This window comes from Phyllobates terribilis, unplaced genomic scaffold (assembly GCF_046119375.1).
Source record: "Phyllobates terribilis strain yellow unplaced genomic scaffold, ASM4611937v1 Scaffold_5__5_contigs__length_657084704, whole genome shotgun sequence".
Classification (NCBI taxonomy): domain Eukaryota; kingdom Metazoa; phylum Chordata; class Amphibia; order Anura; family Dendrobatidae; genus Phyllobates; species Phyllobates terribilis.
Window position 1 is genome coordinate 59,148,300 of NW_027362765.1, and position 21,894 is coordinate 59,170,193.

A 21,894-nucleotide genomic window follows, 5' to 3' on the forward strand; every position below is an offset into this window, starting at 1 on the left:
CTACTCTCCAGCAAAGCACTATTAACTGCCGGGGTCTTGTTTTGTTTCTGGTTGTTTTCCAAGATTTTAATTTTATTTATGACTGATTGCACTTCACCTTCTCTGCGTCTCTTTTCTCATGAGGCCAATTTTATACATAAACCTCTCATAAAAGCTTTTTGCGATAGCCATAACGTCTCATCGGAAACTTCTCCATTGTCATTAATTTTGAGAAAAGGTTTCAATTCATTAGAGAGATATTCCCTATTATGAGCAGATTTTAAAATAAAAGTGTTCAAACGCCAAGTAAACGCAGAGGGTGGAGCGCTGCCATTGTCGAGTTCTAATGTAATTGGGGCATGATCGGACCAGGTTATCGAACTTATATGTGAGGATTTACATAGTGATAAAGCTGTTCTATTTACTAAAAAATAATTTATTCGAGAAAGTGGTGAAAACCTAGGGGAAAAGTACGTATAATCCCTTTCGTTGGCATGGTGGTATCTCCAAACATCGTGGAGAGCTTCTTCTGATATAATTCCTTTTAAATCCTCCCGACCCGCTGCTCGATCCGAGTCCGTGTCTAAATTTCTAGATATAGGGGCATTGAAGTCTCCACAAATTATCAATGGTCCTTGAGAGATAGAGCAAATTTTTTGAAGAACTTTAGAGAAGAAAATTTTGGGTTTGTTATTAGGGCTGTATAAGGTCACAATCGTGTATTGGGAGTTATTTAGTAAACAATAAACAAGATAGGACTATGTATCTCTCTCTGGGGTCAGTATAAAGGGACAACATGGAGTATGATATAGTATGTTTTATAAGTATCGCAACACCCGCTTTTTTATGTGGGGCATTGGCTTGAATTATTGTGGGGAAGTGAATATTGGATAATCTAGATGCGTCTCGGAGAAGCAAATGAGTCTCTTGCAAACAAATAACTTCGCATTTAGATGACCTTATTTCTTTCCAGAGGAGAGATCTTTTAAAAGGGGAGTTTAAACCCCTCACATTAAGAGATAAGACTTCAATACCCATGACAGTGTATCAAAATTCTCGAGTACGATCAAAGAGGAAAACATTTGTACATCAATACATATTCCTGACATGGAGAGAGGTAGAACAATACAATTTCGAGCATTTGGAGAATAGGGACCCAGTGGGTGAGGGTTAATTAACCAAACATAAACATATCTTGAAAAAAAAAAAAATAGAACAACCAAAAACACACATAAGGAACAAATATTCAAATGATAGCGAACCATCTGGATATACGCTATCGAATGGGGGTATTCAAGGGGTAAGGACACAACAAAAAAAGACAACCGAAGTCGTCAGGTCCGCACTCCCGTGCCTAGAGGCAACAAGAGAAAACAAAAAATACAGAATCGGAAAATAGAGGTGGACTCCCAGAAAGAAAAGATTGCAGACCTCAACGATTTACAGTGATCCATTCAGTTGGAATTTTTTTATATTGTTGTTCTGGGGGAAGAGGAGAGACAAACCCCTCCGGAAGAAGCTTCCATTTGCCGAGTTGTTTTTCTGCATGCCGCGGTGACAGGCAGAGCACCACGTCATCGTCTTTAATGATTAACAATTTGACCGGGTGTCCTCAGCGGTAGGGAATGCCGACGTTTCTCTAAATTGCTGTGTGAGGAGCAAACTCCTTGCGTTTTGCTAAAGTAGCGGCTGACAGATCTTGAAAAATAGTGATCCCTTGAAATGGAGCAGGTAGATCTTGTTTATCTCTGATGCAGCGTAGAAATTTTTCTTTGATGGTGAAAAAGTGAATCCTTGCCAGAGTATCTCTAGGCAGTGAGGGATTTACATGTTTAGGTTTAGGAACCCTGTGAATTCTGTCCACTATCAACTCAGAGGTAGATGCGTATGGAAGTACGGACTGCAGCAGATTGTGAAAAAATTGGGGCAAATCAGAGTTTTTAACACTTTCAGGAATCCCACGTAGTCTCACGTTGTTCCTACGTGATCTATCCTCCTGGTCCCCCATTTTATTTTTGAGGTAATCTGAGGTATCTTTTAATTCGTAGTATGCATCAACCAGAGAATTGTGAGAGTCCGCAAAATCTACCATTTTGTCCTTCAACCGTGAGGTACGCTCCTCCAGGTTTCTCACATCTTTTTTCAAGGCACTCACCATTTGTTTCATGTCATCTTTTAAAGATTTACGCAGAGTGCTCAGTAATTCTTGCATCATGTTTTTAGTTAATGGAGCATCTGCAGTCCCTGGGTCTTCTTCCATAGTTGAACTTTCACAAGAGGAGCGACCAGAGGGTGGCGAGGAGTCTCGTTGTGTTTCACTCTGATTGGATGTAGATTGTGCCGCTCCCCGTGAGAAAAATTCAGTCAGTTTAGTAGGTGATGCTGTTTTACGAGGTCTGCCCCTGGTCATTTTCACTTTTATTAATGGAATCAGGATATGGAAGTATTAAGCGTAATCTTGGAGTATTAGCTTAGCTTCACTGCTCTCTGTGAATAGAAATGCGTCGTGCCGCTTTTATAGAGGTCTGCGCAGTAGGAGTCTCCTCATCTTGGGACCAACATAATGAGATTAGGCACAGGACAAAGCCATGTCACTATATATTAGGGAATAACTTGGTGTTTTCTGTTTTTCCCAAAAGTTCAGCAGGTGGCAGACTTGCATTAGGAAACGCAGGGGAAGATTTTCACAGCAGTGGTGTGGAGACTACACCTTGTAACATGAAAACTCCACCCAGCTGCCCCCAGAGCAATGGAACCACAGTGCAAGAAGAACAATGTGTGGGGTCAGGTTTTAACCACAGTCCTGGCCAGTCCAGCACCTGTTGTGGAGTGAGGGGCAGAATGCCGCAGGCCCTGTTCTCAGCACCCGGAGGAGAGGGATTGAGCAAGATGGCCGCCGCCCCCTCTTCCTCCCCTCCTGATTCCCACACTCACCGCCGACTCCGACCACAAGTTTCCGGCACGCGCCCCCGTGGCTGTCTCCGGCGCTGCCGATGCCCCAGAGACCGCAGACCTCCTTGAAGTGCCGAACAGCCCCGGGGAAAAGGCGGGCAGGAGCAGCAATCCGGGAAGCCGCCTGACCAGGCCGCCGGCCCTGCAGTGCAACACCACAGCCTCCTCAGAGCTCCGGACCAACTCCCGACGTCATCACCGACTCCGGACGTCCACACGGTGCGGTTCCCGGTAAGCGGGATATAGCTGGAGATAGTCGAGAAAGGACGCAGATGTTAGCAGGAGCGCTGCTCCACACGTCCGTCTCCTTCGGCCTTCAGACACACCACCTCCGAAGGAATACATTCTTGATGTTACTCTTTTCTTGCTTCAAAATAATTACTTCAGGTTTTCCCATCAGTTTTATGTACAGTGCCAGGGATGTTCCATGGGGGCCAAATTTTCACCATCCCTGGCAAATCTGTACATGAACTGGTGGGAATCTAAATACATTTATGCTATTTCTAACCCTTATTCAGACTACCTGCGGCATTACATGCGCTTCATAGATGAGATTTTAATTGTTTGGAGCGGACAGGAGAGTGACATTCTCGGGTTTGAAAATTACTTAAACACCAATGAATTGAATTTATCCTTTACTATTGAAGCAAGAAAGGAAGAAATTTCCTTTTTAGATTTGAAATTAAAGGGTAATATTAATAACCATAGGGTGGAATGCAACCTTTTTCGTAAAAAAATAGCTGGCAATTCTATATTGCACGCCTCGAGCCAGCACCCTAAACATGTTATGAGCAACATACCCACAGGAGAGTTCATAAGGGCACGCAGGTGTTGCACTGATGGCGTCAAATATGAGCAGGAATGTCAAATCATTGAAGAGAGGCTAAGAAATCGAAGGTATGACACTAAAACCATAGAATCATCAAAAGATAAAGCTAATGGTAAAACCAGGGATCAATATTTAGCACAGAGTTCCAAAAATGCAAATAGAATAAATTCCCGAAAAAAGTGATATTCTCAACCACATATAACAAAAATTATAATTCTATTGGTGTTGTACGGAAATACTTGCCATTGCTTTATACCGATAGTACTCTAAAGGAAATTTTGAAAAATGGATGCAAATTTGTTCCAAAGAGGTCATACACAGTGGGGAACATTATTTCTCCTAGTGAATTTAGAAATAACGAACATAGAAAGAGGGGGAATACTTGGCTGTCCACAAAAGGCTCATTTAAGTGTGGACAAGGGCAATGTGGCTTGTGTCCGTACATGATTAATAACAACAAATCGGTAATTAAAAATGAGGGACAAATATACAGTCTAGTGACATTTATGAACTGCGGCAGTAATCATTGTGTTTATGTGATTTTCTGTACACAGTGTAATAAACAGTATGTTGGGCCCACAAGCCGCAGCTTGAGAAAAAGTTTGTCAGAACACATATACGATGTCCTAAATCCCACTACCCGTAGTTTGTCAGGAGCCTGGACTCATGTGTAATTGTGCTTCTGAACAGGTGATGTCGGTGGGCGACTACTTTCTCCATATGCCTTAAAAGTTTTTCCATTTCAACATTGTATTATGCTATGAATAAGGATCTACGTATCCGAAACGCGTAAGCCTCTGTACGCTTTTATTTGCACTATGGTCTCATGGTTTTAATTTTTTCAAAATAAAGGCTATTTTTTAAGTCAATTTCACGAGTTGCTGGATAACTACCCTTTCATCACGCGGCTCCGCTCCGTACACCTCGTACACACGCGGCTCTGCTCCGTACACCTCGTACACATGCGGCTCCGCTCCGTACACCTCGTACACACACGGCTCCGCTCCGTACACCTCGTACACACGCGGCTCCGCTCCGTACACCTCGTACAAGCGCGGCTCCGCTCCATACACCTCGTACACACGCGGCTCTGCTCTGTACACCTCGTACACGCGCCTTCTATCCGTACACCTCGTACACACGCAGCTCCGCTCCGTACACCTCATACACACGCGGCTCTGCTACATCCACACTGTAAACCCCTCCTGACCCCACACATAACCATCACCTCATCCAGCACCATGACAACCAGCACAGCAGAGTCCTGCATCCACTGAGGCCCCTGATCATGTGACCCCTGACTCCTCCCCTCCTGTGACCTCATCACAGGTCCTGTGCGCACAGAACAGCCATATATGTGGTGGCGGCTCTGCAGGTGGAGGTATGTGGAGATTCCCCATTACTATTAACCCCCTCAGTGCTGCGGTCACATTCCAGGAGACCGAACAGAATTTCTACTTCCCTGTAATGTAGATGTTTGGAGGTCCGGTATTTGTGTACATTAGATTCTCCGTGTAGACGTCAGATTCTGGGGACGGACATAAAACACTTGACGTTCAGGCCGCGCTCCATCTTTATGACACATAGTTCGCTCTCTGCGTCTCCACCATCCTCGGCTTCTAATATTGGGGAAATATAAGGAGGATTCCTGTCCCCAAATCCGACCCTTTCACAATGACACAGCGCCAAGTGTCACTGACCTCTAATAATGCAGATAGTATGTAGAAAAGCAATGGGGTCTTACACTTTGTGATCGGATTGTCCAGCGCTGACCCCGTCGTTTCCTCCAGTCTCTGTTTACACCGATGCAATGTTGTTGTTTGTTGCCGTGGTGATGTCAGTATGTCTATGATGTGACTGTTCTGCTCTCTGATGGTTGATGCCCATGGTGCTGCCATCACCGATGCCACCAGTGATTATCTGTAATGTTCAGGTGTGACGTCTCTGAAAGCGCAGATATGAGGACAAACAGGATAATAAATCTGATACTGAGAGAAGTTCCAAATACAGCGAAAGAAAGATTTCTCAGCTGCCGGAACGTCGACCACAAAATAATTTCTGTTCCTTTCCCGTAAGACAGGTGACATTTTTGATATCAAGTTTCATCTTGACCGCCAGTGTAGCTGTGATCTAGTGATCTGCCTACGTGGGAGACAATCTATAGACTGCACAATTCAGGCTTTACAACCATATTAACAGACACATACAGCGACCATCAAAAACCAATCTGGCCCAGCATCGTAGGTTGGAACATGAAAGTAATTTGTACGCAACGTTAACCCCTATAGATTGGATTTCAGACACATTTATAACCAATATCAGACTCTGAAAAATAGGGAATTGTACTGATTTTCTAAGATGAAAACATGAATCCCTGAGGGTCTCAATGAAGAATCAGAATTAATCGTATCTTGATGTCGCTTGACATTGATTTGTAAATACTGAAGAGCCTTAGGCTACATTCACAAAACCGTATTTTCCGTCCGAGAGGTGTCCATGAATAAAAGCTGACCTCGTACTGACAGCACACGGACCTATGTTATTGAATTGATCTGATCAGATGACAGGTTTTTTTTTCACATGGGCTGAACATCTGTGTGCCAAAAATCACAGCGTGCACTTGTTTCTAACTTATTTCATATGAAACTCGCCTCTTCGAGTCGATGGGTACACAAAAAAAGATGGATCCCATACAGATTATCAGTTTTGCATCTGATTTTTACTGATACATTGCAGTTATTAACACAGTTCTATTTTCTTTAAATGGGTTGTCCGGCCTTAGACTACAAGCCTGCAGTCACTCAGCGCACTGTGAGGATTCTACGGCAACGGACGCGTGACCACAAGTATGCGATTTGCATACATGCAGTTACATGCCGACTAGACGGGCGCGACCTTGCTTAAGTGTATTGAGTAAGGCCTGACACAATTTAGTTGGAATTTGGATGGAAGTATACAAATTGTATACTCGCTGTCACATGACCGCTCACTGCCGGCTCCGGAAAATCATCAAAGCACACAATGCGTGCGATGTGAGGATTCAAAAGTCTGCAGTCACATAGAGTGACTACAGGCTTGTAACCTAAGAAAACTCCTTTAACTGCTGGTGTTTAAAAACTGACATATGAATGACAATTTTTTTTTATCAGCTGTCGGCTCAATTTTGAGTAATGGTGACTTGATGGATGAATACTTTGTAGGAAGTTCGATCTTATGCAAGCCTAGATAGGTCCACTAGGGTCTTCTCCATCGTTATCTTGATAGTATCAAGCCATTGGGTTACTGGTCTTCCTCTTCACCTTTTTCCTTCTATTCTTCTGACCATGATGTCCATCTCCATTCATTTCGTATGATGTTTCTAATGTAGCAAGTAGCTTGGTGTTCCTTGCTTAGAGTGACATGGCTGGCTTGATTTATTCCAAAATTGATTTGTTTTTCTTAACATCCATGGTATTGAGAACATCCTTCTCCAGCACCAAATTTCAAAGTCGTTGATTCTTCTTCTGTCTTGTTTCTTTATCGTCCAGGTTTTGCATCCATATGTTACTACATAAAGACTAAACTGTATGAGCCATGTCTTCATCGTCAGTGAAATGTTCCTCAATTTGAAAACCTTGTCCAGTGACTTCATCGTTGATTTGCCAATAGCTATTCTCCTATTGACTTTCAGTGTCGTCAGTGCATCTTGAGTGATCATAGATCTGAGTAGGTTGAAGTCCTTTACAACTTCCAGTTCATCACAGTCCATCTGAAATGTGTACCTGGCAGTAATCAGTATCTTTGTCTTCTTTGTATTGAGTAGGAGTCCCATGTTCGAGCTTTCCATCTTGAAACTCTGTAATAAGTCCTTCATTTGATCTACGCTTGTTGCTATCAATGTATCATCTGCATATTTAAGATTGTTGGTACTCATCCAGCAATTTTTATTTTTCTTCTTTTTTGGCCAGTCCAGCCTTTCTGAAAATAGCTTCTGAATATAGATTGAAGAGAAATGGTGACAGGATGCAGTCTTGTCTGACTCCTCACTCTACTTTGAACCAGGCCAACGTTTCTAGTGATCAACAAAGTATAGAAGGCTTTATTGTAGTCAATGAAGCCAAAATAGATCTCCTTGTTTTATTTTTTGGTCTTTTACATTATCCATCTAATGATAACAATCTTATCTTTTGTTACTCTGCCTTTTCTGAATCCTGCTTGTTTCTCTGGCAGCTCTTTGTCAAAGTAAGGTTGAAACCGTCTTCATAAAATCTTCAGTAGCATTTTACTGGCATGAGGTATGAGCGCAATAGTACGATAGTTTCCACAGTCTTTATTCTTTCTAATAGGAATAAACACCGACCTTGTCCAGTCCTTGGGCCATTTACCTGTTGTCCATATCTGTTGACACAGGCATCTGATGACATCAACTGCTGCTTCAGAAAACTTTATTAGCCCTATTGGAATATTGTCACATCCAGGTGCTTTGTTTTTTGACAGAATCTTTATCGCAGCACCAACTTTGTCTTTCAATCTTTCAAGATGTTTGGTTCATTTTCAGTCTCAGTTTCTTCCCATGTCACTGAGTTGTTCTTGCAGAGGTGCTCCGTGTCTTCTTTCCATCTTTCCTTGATCTGTTCTGGCTCAGTTAGTTTGTTTCCCATTCGTGCCTTTCAACATGCTCACTCTTGATCGAAACGTTTGTCGTATAGTATGTCTTTGATCTTTGGGTATGCCTTTCTGGTTTTGCCATTTAGATATTTGCTTTCTATCTCTGTACATATCTTTTGGTAATAAAGTTCTTTGTCTGCTCAAGTTGCTCGCTTTAGTCATTTACTGATGTCTGCAATGTTGCATGCCTCCTCAGCACCGCCCTACTCACCGTGGTTATCATGCGATTTCTCTTCATGTCAGGATGGCTCGCTGAGTTTTGCATCCTGCAGCGCTCCTCAGCACTGCTGCATCTGAATGTGTTTCCATTTGGCTTAGGGGGCGTGGCCAGTCTCTGCAGGAATATAACCCTGCTGTGTCCTGCAGAGCCAGCAGGCTCTTTATTAGGCAGCTCCTCCCACCACACCTGGCCTGAACATTGGTTTCTAGTCAGTTTGCGTGCTAGTGACCTGTTAGTGCATGTGTGTTTTTGCTTCTCCCATTATTGAACCGGACCGTATACCGTCCTATCTGACCTCTCCGCTCCTGACCTCTGCCTTCATACTCTGATCCTGTGCTACCTGCCCCAATCTTGGACCGCCTGACTATGCCTCTGTCCAGGGCCTGCGTCAGCACCCGGCGTACCCGGGCAAATGCCGGGGCCCTGGACCATCAGAGGGGCCCAATCGCCATCGGGGCCCGGGCCGCTTCCCCAGGTTCTCTGCAGGGCCGCCGGCGCTGCTTGATTGCCGGCACTTCACCAGACATAGCCTTGCGCTGTTCGGCAGTGTCTGGTAGTAGTGACATGACAGGGTTGGCACTGCACCTTTAATTGTGCTGGTGTGTCCCTCTTACCGCGTCATTACCAGCACACACAGCCACACACCGCACTGCACACGCCCGTGCCGGCAATCAAGCAGCGCCGGCGGCCCTGCACAGATCCTGGGGGAGCGGCCCAGGCCCCGACGGCGAGTGGGCCCCTTTGATGGTCCAGGGCCATGTCTGTGATGGCCATCAAAGACACGCCGTCGGCCATGCACAGCCACATGCTTGTGGAGCTGGACTGGACACAGGCCAGGGGGCAGGTGAGCAAAGCTTGTTGCTTCCCCAATCCCCATATTAAAAATATTTCTAGTGTGTATGATGTGAATGTCTGTGCATGTCAGTGTGTATGACTGTGTGTGTGTGTGTGTGTGTGTATATATACTGTATATATATATATATTTATGTCTGTTTTATGTGTTTTTAAGAATTTGTGTTCAAATATATACGTATGTCTGTATGTGTACATCTGTGTATGTGCATGTCTGCATATTGCATGTGTGCATATCTGTGTACCATATGCATGTGTTTATGTGTGTGCATGCCTGCATGTGTGCTCATTTCTGCGTACTGTGTGTGTATGTCTGCGTACTGTGTGCGTGCATGTCTGCGTACTGTGTGTGTGCGTGCATGTTTGCGTACTGTGTGCGTGCATGTCTGCGTACAGTGTGTGTGCGTGCATGTCTGTGTACCGTGTGTGTGCGTGCATGTCTGCGTACCGTGTGTGTGCGTGCATGTCTGCGTACCGTGTGTGTGCGTGCAGGTCTGCGTACTGTGTGTACGTGCAGGTCTGCGTACTGTGTGTGTGCTTGCATGTCGGCGTACTGTGTGTGTGCTTGCATGTCTGCGTACTGTGTGTGTACATGCAGGTTTGCGTACTGTGTGAGTGTGTGCATGTCTGCGTACTGTGTGTGTGTGCATGTCTGCGTACTGTGTATGTGCGTGCATGTCTGCGTACTGTGTGTGCGTGCATTTCTACGTACTATGTGTGTGCGTGCATGTCTGCGTACTGTTTTGTGGGTGCATGTCTGCCTACTGTGTGTGTGCATGTCTGCCTACTGTATGCATGTGCGTGCATGTCTGCCTACTGTGCGTGTGCGTGCATGTCTGCATACTGTGTGTGCATGTCTGCCTACTGTGTGCATGTGTGCGTGCATGTTTGCCTACTGTACGTACATGTCTGCCTACTTTGTGTGTGCGTACATGTCTGCATACTGTGTGTGTGCGCATGTCTGCCTACTGTGTGCATGTGTGCGTGCATGTCTGCCTACTATGAATGTGCGTGCATGTCTGCCTACTGTGCGTGTGCATGCATGTCTGCGTACTGTGTGTGTACGTGCAGGTCTGCGTACTGTGTGTGTGCGTGCATGTCTGCGTACTGTGTGTGTACGTGCAGGTCTGCGTACTGTGTGTGTGCATGCATGTCTGCGTACTGTGTGTGTGCATGTCTGCGTGCTGTGTGTGTGCGTGCATGTCTGCGTACTGTGTGTGCGTGCATGTCTGCGTACTGTTTTGTGCGTGCATATCTGCATACTGTGTGCGTGCATGTCTGCCTACTGTGTGCATGTGTGCGTGCATGTCTGCCTACTTAGCGTGTGCGTACATGTCTGCCTACTGTGTGTGTGCGTGCATGTCTGCGTATATGTCTGCATACTGTGTGTGTGCATATCTGCCTACTGTGTGCATGTGTGCGTGCATGTCTGCCTACTATGCATGTGCGTGCATGTCTGCGTACTGTGCGTGTGCTTGCATGTCTGCGTACTGTGCGTGTGCTTGCATGTCTGCGTACTGTGTGTACGTGCATGTCTGCGTACTGTGCGTGTGCGTGCATTTCTACGTACTGTGTGTGTGTGCGTGCATGTCTGCATACTGTTTTGTGCGTGCATGTCTGCATACTGTGTGTGTGCATGTCTGCCTACTGTGTGCATGTGTCCGTGCATGTCTGCCTACTATGCATGTGCGTGCATGTCTGCCTACTGTGCGTGAGCTTGCATGTCTGCGTACTGTGTGTGTACGTGCATGTCTGCGTACTGTGTGTGTGCATGTCTGCGTACTGTGTGTATGCATGCATTTCTACGTACTGTGTGTGTACGTGCATGTCTGCGTACTGTTTTGTGCGTGCATGTCTGCCTACTGTGTGTGTGCATGTCTGCCTACTGTGTGCGTGCATGTCTGCCTACTGTACGTGCATGTCTGCCTACTGTGTGTGTGCATGCATGTCTGCATACTGTGTTTGTGCATGCATGTCTGCATACTGTGCGTGTGCATGTCTGCCTACTGTGTGCATGTGTGCGTGCATGTCTGCCTACTCTGCATGTGCGTGCATGTCTGCCTACTGTGCATGTGCATGCTTGTCTGCGTACTTTGTGTGTCTCCATGTCTGCCTACTGTGTATGTGTGCATGTTTGCATATGTGAAGGATGAGGGGGCAGGCTGGGCCCTGTGTTGTATACCTATATTTCTCCGCTGTATCTGTGCATCATGAATGGTGGTATGTGTTAAAAGGGCCCACTGAGTCTCTTTCGCCCGGGGTCCACGAAAATCTTGAGCTGGCCCTGCCTCTGTCTCACGCTCCTTTACCTCATACCCATGCTTTTGACCCTCCGGTCAGCTGCTGCAATCGCGGAGACTGCCCTGGAGTAGTACCTGATGTCTACTCGCAGCCCAACATATCCTCACCACCAGAGGTTCAAGTGAACACCTAGTAGACAGTTAGTCACGCCCTTCCAGCGTAAGCCCGGCCCAGGTCCACACCCACCAACATTACATGTTTGCCAGCTTGTTACTTTTTGTCTTTGCCATTTGTCTTATTGTTAGACCAAAACGCCACAGTTGCTTGGATTGCAGTTCTAATAAAGCTATACTTTCTTCATTGCATATTTGGACTGCCAAATTTCTTTTTGTGCTCCCATTTGAGGCAGCATTTTGTTATAGCTTGAGCTGCTAAAATAACACACATTATTTGTTCTTTCCCCTCCTGCCTCCGCCAGAACGGAAAACCCACCTCGCTGTTAGAATTTTTACATAAACATGTTGCACACATTAAAAATAAAAAACCTGGGAGTCTGAACTGAAACGTAAATTGATGTGCATGCAAAATGTAAATGCATATTCACATGAGGCCACTAGACAGAGAAAAACCAAAGACGAGCAAAATACCCAAATAACTGGAAGTAAATGGATAAATCGCACAGTGCAAAAAAATATGATAATAAAGGGTATTTAGTTAACATAATTTTGATCAAAATAATGTAAAAGCCATCCCGCAACGTTACGGCAACCCTTATGGGACAGTCCTAACTCTAATATTAAAACCTTACCAGTTGTCAAGTGACATACATATGGATAAAGGCAGAGAGACTGAACCCCTAGTAGAAGCATGGACCTGAGAGGCAGAATGAACCTTTCAGCTCAGACAAAGGGCGGCCACACCCTTATATGCACTTAAGCACACTAAACTACAAAGAAAAAACCTGGGAGTCTGAACTGAAACGTAAATTGATGTTTCATTATTTAAACGTATGTGAGGTGGTGCAAGTCATGGAAATGAATGCCCCTTATGAGTGATCAAAATGGACGGGCACAATACCTTGTATAGAAATAGATTGGACACTATATTTAACCCTGCTGTTCTGTTCGGGTGTACTATACACTTATAATGTTCCAGTCATTTTTGACGGGACCTATTAAAGTCTTTATTTTTAGCTAATTTAAGTGTTTTATTTGAATACCTGTTACATTATTATACTGTATGTGAACATGGTTGTTCATAAACAAATGAAAAATGAAACCAAAAACGTAATTTTTATTTTTTTGTATCAAAAAATGTTACATGGCCTTATTGCAATATTCATGCATATTGCACATTTGCACCTAAAAAAAAAATATTCTTACTATAACTAATAACATCAAACTGTATGTAAATATATTTAAAAAATAAATAAATAAAAAGTTCAATTTTTAAAATGGTAAATAAGGTTCACGGTGCTATATTTACTGTTTGCATTTTTCACAAGTATAATTTACATGTCTTTTGCATAAGTACTTTGCACAACTGCAACATATCACATTTGTTCTGTGATTACTTGATGTTGGACAGAAGGCGCATCGTTTCCATTTTAGGCTGGTTGCGTTGCTGGTGGAGGCCGTAGATATCGTAGCAGTGCCGGTGGAGGCCGTGGGTATCGTAGCAGTGCCGATGGAAGCCGTTGGTTCACTTTCTTTAGAATGCTGTTGGATCCTGTGGACAATGGCTGCCGCTCCATCATCTCTGGGTGTTATCTTTCTTTCTTCAATATATTGGCTAACCAGTGATTTTCCCAACTCCTCTGTAAAAATTCTTCTTTTATAAAGTTTATTTTTGCTCCAGTTTGGGTGTATTTCACGCCATAACACAAATGCATTGTATGCCGACACATCAAGAATGTTGTAAAAAACAACCATTGGCCACCGATTTGTTTTGCGTTTACAGATGCAAGTGCCTATGAGTTGATCTAGAGCAGGGGTCTCAAACACGCGATCCGCATGCTGCCCTTCAGGCTGCTTCATGCGGCCCGCAGTCACCCTGGACCCCGATCGTGGCCCGGTCCAGGAGCTGCGGACAGCTGCGCTTCAGTTCAGTGTATTGCCGCGCAGAGACCGGCTCTCTTCTGCACAGCAATACCAATGCCAGCCGCCGGCCTACCAGAGGCCAGCAGCTGACATCTGCGTCCCAGCGCAGCGGCGTATGACGTCACTGACACGTGCCGATGTCAGCTGCTGGTCTCTGATAGGCCGGCGGCTGGCATTGGTATTGCTGTGCAGAGAGCCGGTCTCTGCGCAGCAATACACTGAACTGAAGCGCAGCTGTCGGCGGCTCCTGGATCGGGCCGCGATCGTCAAGGGGGCTATGGTGCCTGCGGGCCACAGGTGCAGATAGGACACTGAGGGAACGGAGGAGGAGAGGTGAGAAGAATCTTTTTTTTTTTTCTCTTGTATGTGTATGTGAAGAACGGCACAAGGGACACTCCTCCAACATGGGGACCAGGATGGGGACCTTCCTACAAGATGGGGAACTGTCACGCTGTCTCAGCGTACAGGGGGGTCAGGGGCCTGAGCTGACCCTAGACGGGGGCCCTGACTAATCCCTCAACCTGGAGGTACTGTTAATGGTACAGAGGTCCAGGCCGCCAGCGTAACCCTAAACTCCTGAATATCCCTGAACCTAAGTAATCTAGTCCTGAGAAGGACCCCGATCACAACAATGGGGAACAGGATAGAAAATGCCCAAAACACAGTACTAGACAAACGAGACAGTACAAGGGGAAAACAAAAAAACCACCTTGCATACAAAAACTAACACCACAATTACAGAGGGAACAACAACAGGTTAGGAGATAAATGATAAAGGGAGGAAGGGAACAAACCACACCGCATACTCCTCGCTCCGAACTCCACCAAACAGCGATCCACTCTGAAGGTCTGCAAGAAATGCTTTCACCAACAACTTCCCTATCAGACCAGCAGGTATTTGAAGGAATCCCAATACTGCAGCATTAACTGCAGCTGGGCCTCGTCAAGCACAGAGAGAGAGAATTAACTCCCTCACAACCAATAAACACAAAGCACCAAAAATTCAGCTGCGAGAAGTCAGGCTGTGTAGTCGCGACGATCTTCGTGGCGACACACCCATGACAGGAACAGGATGGGGACATACCTCCAACATGGGGACCTTCCTACAATATGGGGTCCAGGATGGGGACCTTCCTACAATATGGGGACCAGGATGGGGACATTCCTACAATATGGGGACCAGGATGGGGACCTTCCTACAATATGGGGACATTCCAACAACATGGGGACATTCCTACAAGATGGGGACCAGGATGAGGACATTCTTACAACATGGGAACCAGGATGGGGATATTCCTCCAACATGGGGACCAGGATGGGGATATTCCTCCAACATGGGGACCAGGATGGGGACATTCCTCCCATATGGGGATGAGGATGGGGACCTTCCTACAATATGGGGACCAGGATGGGGACCTTCCTACAAAATGAGGACCAGGATGGGGACCTTCCTACAATATGGGGACCAGGATGGGGACATCCGTAACGACCCAAGCTATAAAAAATAAAATAAAACAGCAAAAATAGAAAAAAAATGGTATCACTAAAAATGTCGCTTTGTCCTGCAAAGAATGCGGCCCCCCAAATTAATTTTTTTTCCGTGTGCGGCCCATATACCCAGCCGAGTTTGAGACCCCTGATCTAGAGTATCAACTGCCCCTTTTGTGGCATTATAATGTAAAATTGATCCGGCTTTCTGTCGTCTCGATTACTAATTGCACTGTGGTGCATTGTGCAACAGAAATAAACACTTGAAATAGATCACTCTGTTTGTAATGGCTCTATATAATGTATGAGTTTCACTTTTTGAAGAACGGAAATAAATTAACGTTTTGATGATATTCTAATTTTGTGAGAAGCACCTGTCCATCACCTGCACAGGCAATAATTCCATCAGCTGGGCAATACTAAGGAAATCCTGAAAGCATGACCTGTTGGTGGGCCTTGAGTTTGGGAATACGGATCTATAATATTTATATTTCTATGGCTTTTTTTGCACACAATGAGAACAGATTTTTTTCTCTCGTTATCATTATTTTATGAATGACAAAAACAAAGCAGTGTTATATAGTAATAGATTTGGTACTTAATACCTATTGGAAAAACTTATCTTATGCACACATCCATGTCATGTCTATGTTTCTTTTCTGTTTACATATATATTTATGTATTTCTGATTCTGTGTTTCTCTTCTTTAATTTTTAATTCTTTGTGGACACCTCTCACACATCATCAGAAGACTCGCGTCATTTTTTAATATTTATTTTGCCTATGTATCTGTATATTTCCATGTCCCGACCTAAGGATCAGTGCGACCCTGAAATGCATTAACTAAATATTAATAAAGTGGCACTGTATCAGACAAGGGATCTTTTGACTCTACTCAAATCCTCACTTTTTGCTACTTTGTCTCCCACATGGTTTCATGAGGTGACACTTATAATTGTGGCAGTTATAATTAATGAATCCTGTAATTCTCTTTATGGCCGCTCTCCGGGACCCTACAAGTTTCATCACTCCTTGAGTTTTTGCCAGTTATTTTTCTGGAATCCCTGTGACCTGAACAGTTCATATAGTGTTAATCTATAAACTGTTAACAATTCAAGTGGATTCCTGTACCCAAATCCAACCCATTCCCAATGAAATAACACAAAGTATCGCAAACCTTTAGAAAATGCATCTACCTCGTTGAAAAATCAATGAAGTCTTACACTATGTGATCTGACTGTCCTGCACTCCAGCGCCGATGCCCCAGTGATTTATTTCATCACTGTGATGATGATATTGGTTGCCATGGTGATGTCAGTGTGTCTGTGATGTGACTGTTCTGCTCCATGATGGTTTACAGAGATCATGAGCCCTACATGCTGCCGCCAGTGATTAGCTGTAGTGTTCATGTAAAGTTGTGACATACTTTGATCTCAAACATTAAGGAGATGCCTTCATAAGATATTAGACAGTCCAGTTCATACAAAGAGAGAATACGACATCTACACGTTCTATCTCCTCATATGTTTCCACTTATTATCTCCAATAATTGTATTATTACATGGGATCTTTATGATGTTACATCATCATCTTCTCCCCATTCAGTATCGGAACCTTTCAGTGGAGATCTTCTATATAAGAGAATTTTCCTGAGTGACCCATCAAGGATGCATAGGGACAAGGACAATATGGTGGAGACGATATTACACCTCACCCTAGACATCCTCTTCCGGCTTACTGGAGAGGTGAGAGATTCTGATGACGTCACATTACATCATTCTTATCTATGGAATAACAGATGGACAGAACTGGAGAGGTGAGGACTCTGAAAATGTCTGTAGTGAGATTTATTAATGTGTCTCTCCATAACCAGGATTACACAGTAGTGAAGAAGACCTCTAGTGACCGCTGTCAGGCCCCTGTGTCTGAGGGATGGGGAAGACCCCTGAGCCCAATCACAGGGCCTCCACCTCACCCCCTGATACATGAGGACATCAATGACCAGAAGATCCTAGAACTCACCTACAAGATGATTGAGCTGCTGACTGGAGAGGTGACTCTGCTGGGAATGGTGGGACATTATACAGTAACGCTATGAAGGGATCGGGGGATGACGGTGTCATTGTATATGTTAGGTTCCTATAAGGTGTCAGGATGTCACCGTCTATTTCTCCATGGAGGAGTGGGAGTATTTAGAAGGACACAAAGATCTGTACAAGGACGTCATGATGGAGGTTCCCCAGCCCCTCACATCACCAGGTAATAGACAGGACTAACTACACATGGCCTATAATTATTTGTATGTAAAGAATTAATTCAGTTCCTGTATGTGTTTTCTCTAGTTCTATCCAGTAAGATGACAACACCAGAGAGATGTCCCCATCCTCTCCTTCCACAGGACTGTAAACAAGAAAATCCAAATGTTCCTCAGGATCATCAGGTAGATGGTGATAATTTGTCATGAAATCTCCCCTATGATGTGTAGACGGCTGTGAAGATCATGTGTTCAGTCTTATTTTATCCACCAATATTATACTCTGAATGGCCAATTTATGAGAGACATCGTCACTCTACCAAATGAAAATTCCCTGAATGGAAATTAGACCCTGGAGTGCAGCAGAAAATAAAGTGATCAGTTTTCAGTGGGAATCCACTTTAGAATGGGAAGATTGAGCGATCTGAGCGACTTCTATAGGGAACGGCCATCAGAGCTGTATTAGCCATGATCATTACTTCAATAATTGCCAACCTCCTGGGGTTTTTACATGCAATGGTGTCAATATTATGCTGAGAATGTTCTGATTAAGGAAAAACAACCAATGAATGGGGACCCAGTGGACTTAAATAAATCATAAAGGAAGATATCAAGAATCATTTTGAGAAACAGATGGTGCAGATATGCAAATCATAGCTGAGTACAACACTGGTGTCTAATGTGTCCAAATACACTTGTCCTTCTTTATCGCAGATGAGCTGTAGTAGCAGATGTTCAGTTCCAGCGCCACTGCTGTCTAATAGCAATAGAAAAAAAACAGATCAAAAACTGATATCACTGAGCAGTAGAAAACATCATCCGGTCAGAAGAATCCAGATATCTGTTGCATTATACTAAGGGAAGGTTCAGAATTAGGCACAGGCAGCATGAATCCATGTACTTTTACTCTCATCATTTCAGGCTGGTGGAGGTGGAGTAATTGTGAGAGGGATGTTTTCTTGGCTCATCCTGGGTCCTTTGATACCTGTGGATGGATGTTTGGACACTAGGGCTTCCTTAAGTATGGTGGCTGACTAAGTTCATCACTTCATGGCAGCTGTTTACCCTACGGTAGAAGGACAATGCACCATTTCACAAGGGTTGTAGAGTCATGGATTGCTGTCAGGGTCATTATAATTTTTCGTCCTTCACTATTGCTAGAGCATGTAAGACCCTCCATCCAATTTGCATCAACAGGAAGAATCTATCCTTTGAGCATGGTTCGATATTTCTGTAGATCTATTTCAACACCTAGTTGAATCTATAACGCAATGATAACTGAAGTTCTGAAGGTCAAAGAAGGTCCAACGTGCTACTGGATGGGTTCACTACACTAATAATTTGGCCATTCAGTGTATGTTTTATACTTGTTGGAGATGACAGGATAAAGCTGATCATAGACATTAGATGTTGTCTGGATCTTCTCACAATGTGACCATTCAGTGTATGTTTTATACTTGGTGGAGATGACAGGATAAAGCTGATCATAGACATTAGATGTTGTCTGGATCTTCTCACAATGTGGCCATTCAGTGTATGTTTTATACTTGGTGGAGATGACAGGATAAAGCTGATCATAGACATTAGATGTTGTCTGGATCTTCTCACAATGTGGCCATTCAGTGTATGCTTTATATCTGGTGGAGATGACAGGATAAAGCTGATCATAGACATTAGATGTTGTCTGGATCTTCTCACAATGTGGCCATTCAGTGTATGTTTTATACTTGGTGGAGATGACAGGATAAAGCTGATCATAGACATTAGATGTTGTCTGGATCTTGTCACAATGTGGCCATTCAGTGTATGTTTTATACTTGGTGGAGATGACAGGATAAAGCTGATCATAGACATTAGATGTTGTCTGGATCTTCTCACAATGTGGCCATTCAGTATATGTTTTATACTTGTTGGAGATGACAGGTAAAAGCTGATCATAAACATTAGATTTTGTCTTGATTGTCTCACAATTTTCTGGTTACAGAGACTGCTGGTTAGAATTAGGAGCTGACAGTTTGGATTTATACAGGAGACCTGCAGCTATGTGATAACTACTGCTGTCATGTCATTTTTGTTCGTCCTGTTAATTTAGGATCTTTTGTATTCTTCAAAATCATCTCACACACCTTCTTCATTTGTCTGTGACTTTTATAATATTTGTTTCAGGGTAAAGCTGTGCCCCATATTAATACTACAGAGACATTTGTGAGTGGTGATGAGCGGTGTAAAGAGGAGATTCCTACAGATAACCTCACAGGTGAGTAGTGACCACTAAATGCACTAAAGTCACAAATTCTACTGCAAAAAAATAGACCTTTACACCTATGAAATTAAATTAATGTGTAGGTACACAAATACGCTATGTGGCCAATATCCAAACATACAAACAGGTTGAATCAGCAAAACTTCCATTAATGAATACATAAATACACTATTGCTGTAGACGTGAAAAAAAGTACTTCGTTAGCTTTTTTTGATCAAAGAGTGGAAAAGCCATCCAACCACATCAAGGTGACCTTTTAATATGTATTGTCCTTAACACTAATGTCCTACCTCTCCATCGGTCAAATCAGGCCTCATCTGAATAGGAAGTGAAAGAAAACCAGGTACACTGCTAGCAATGACAACCTTATGTGGGAAGGATGTGTAGATAAAGGTGCTGAGCCCTGGATGGGGCCACACACCCCAATGTATACTACAAAAAAATAGGGCCTGCAGACCTTTAGTATTAAATTAATGTACAGGTGCACAAAGATGTTTTAATTGCGAACTGCATGACTGGTTTTATTTCACTTCCCATTCAGATGAGGCCTGGTTTGGCACATAGAGAGGTAGAACACATAGTGGTTAGGGACCATTCAAGTTTAGGTACACTTTGACGTGGTTGGATTTTTTTTGCTCTCTTTGATAAAAAAAAATGTAAGTACTTTATATTTTTAACATTTATGGCAATAGTTGAGTTCATGTATTCGTTAATCGCAGTGTGCTGACGCATCATGTTCTGCTCAGTCACTAGCTTGTAGAATTTTTCTGCTGAAATTCTTAGGGTTTGTTCACACAGTTTCTTATGTGGATTTTAAGCTTAAAAATTTTGCAATTAAACAAAACAAACACATTATTACACCGTTTTATATGGAGGTTTCTATTCTGCAGCCATAACACTCTTCTGAGCTGCTGTAGAAGAGATACTTCTGTATTCACAATACTGTCTAAAACCAGACATTGTGCTTAGTAGATGTCCCTAAATATACTTTTGAAGCATATTAGGGTCACTGATCCTAATTCAGGACCACTGATGTGGAAAGCAAGACATTACCAGCCAACCACTGTCGTGTACGAGAATTTTCTCAGCTTAAAAACCTCAATAGCATTCTTCTTTACAAGCATAAGATACTGGTATGTACAGATATCTCTATATAACAGTACTTTATAAGTGCTGAAAAGGAATTTCACACACTCTTTGTCTATAGCGATACTATTAAAAATAAAGCTAAAACAATTACAATAAATATGGACATATTTTGTGTCCCTGTAGTCGTAGCAATTGGTACAACAATTTGACATATTATTATTATTAGTTGAATAAACATGTGGCAATTGCTTTTATTCCTGTCATTTTTTAATTTTTTAGAGTGATAAAAAACAGCATAATTGAGAAAGTTGTTTTCCCTTCTAAAAAATGACACATAAGTGCTGTTGATTCTCACTGAGTAGTTAGTAATAAAACATTACTATGTTTTTTTAATATATATGAGAAAAAAAACAGATGATACACAGATTGTAAAAAAATGCACATGGACCAAAAATGGATCCATCAAACTGAAAATTCAGTTTTCATATTTAACCAAAAAAAGTGTGTCTGATTGAGGCCTAAGGCCTCCTTTATAAGCCTTTACTAACCATGTAATGGCAATGATTAGCGACATGCACATTGAAGAAGATGGCTTCAGAAGAGTATTGAATAATTGAAAGAGAACAACTTGGTAGCCTAATTTCATAATCTAGTAGTCCATGCGTTTTGGTTTACTGTCTTACTCAGTTGATAATTGAATTGCATTATAATTTGTAATGAAATTTTATACAATTTATAATTTATATTAATACAATTTTAAGGTAGTGTTGAAAAATAATAAAATCAGTTTTATTCTTGCCAGATGACTGTACCAGGAGATCTGAGGGACATCTGATATTTTCAGATTTCACACCAGATAATCATGATCTCACACCAGATACACGTGAAGAACACGTCATTATCCCAGATAAACCTCCAGTCCTTCAAAGAAAAAATCTTTCATCTGATCCTTTTCAACAGGTCTTTTTTTCTGCTTCATCA

General features: G+C 43.1%; 2 protein-coding genes across 2 annotated transcripts in view; both read left to right on the forward strand.

Moving 5' to 3' along the window:
- Positions 1 to 21,894, forward strand: part of LOC141272042 (uncharacterized) — a 102,246-nt gene that overhangs the window by 75,568 nt on the left and 4,784 nt on the right. The gene's annotated exons all lie outside the window — the stretch shown is intronic.
- LOC141271974 (uncharacterized) overlaps positions 5,079 to 21,894 on the forward strand; it is a 61,171-nt gene continuing 44,355 nt past the window's right edge. The window contains exons 1-7 of the mRNA XM_073682229.1: positions 5,079 to 5,141; positions 16,913 to 17,052; positions 17,181 to 17,360; positions 17,443 to 17,566; positions 17,650 to 17,747; positions 19,728 to 19,818; positions 21,716 to 21,873. Of these exons, the coding sequence (XP_073538330.1) occupies positions 16,975 to 17,052; positions 17,181 to 17,360; positions 17,443 to 17,566; positions 17,650 to 17,747; positions 19,728 to 19,818; positions 21,716 to 21,873 (729 nt within the window). The 5' untranslated portion in view covers positions 5,079 to 5,141; positions 16,913 to 16,974. The remainder of the gene's footprint in view (positions 5,142 to 16,912; positions 17,053 to 17,180; positions 17,361 to 17,442; positions 17,567 to 17,649; positions 17,748 to 19,727; positions 19,819 to 21,715; positions 21,874 to 21,894) is intronic.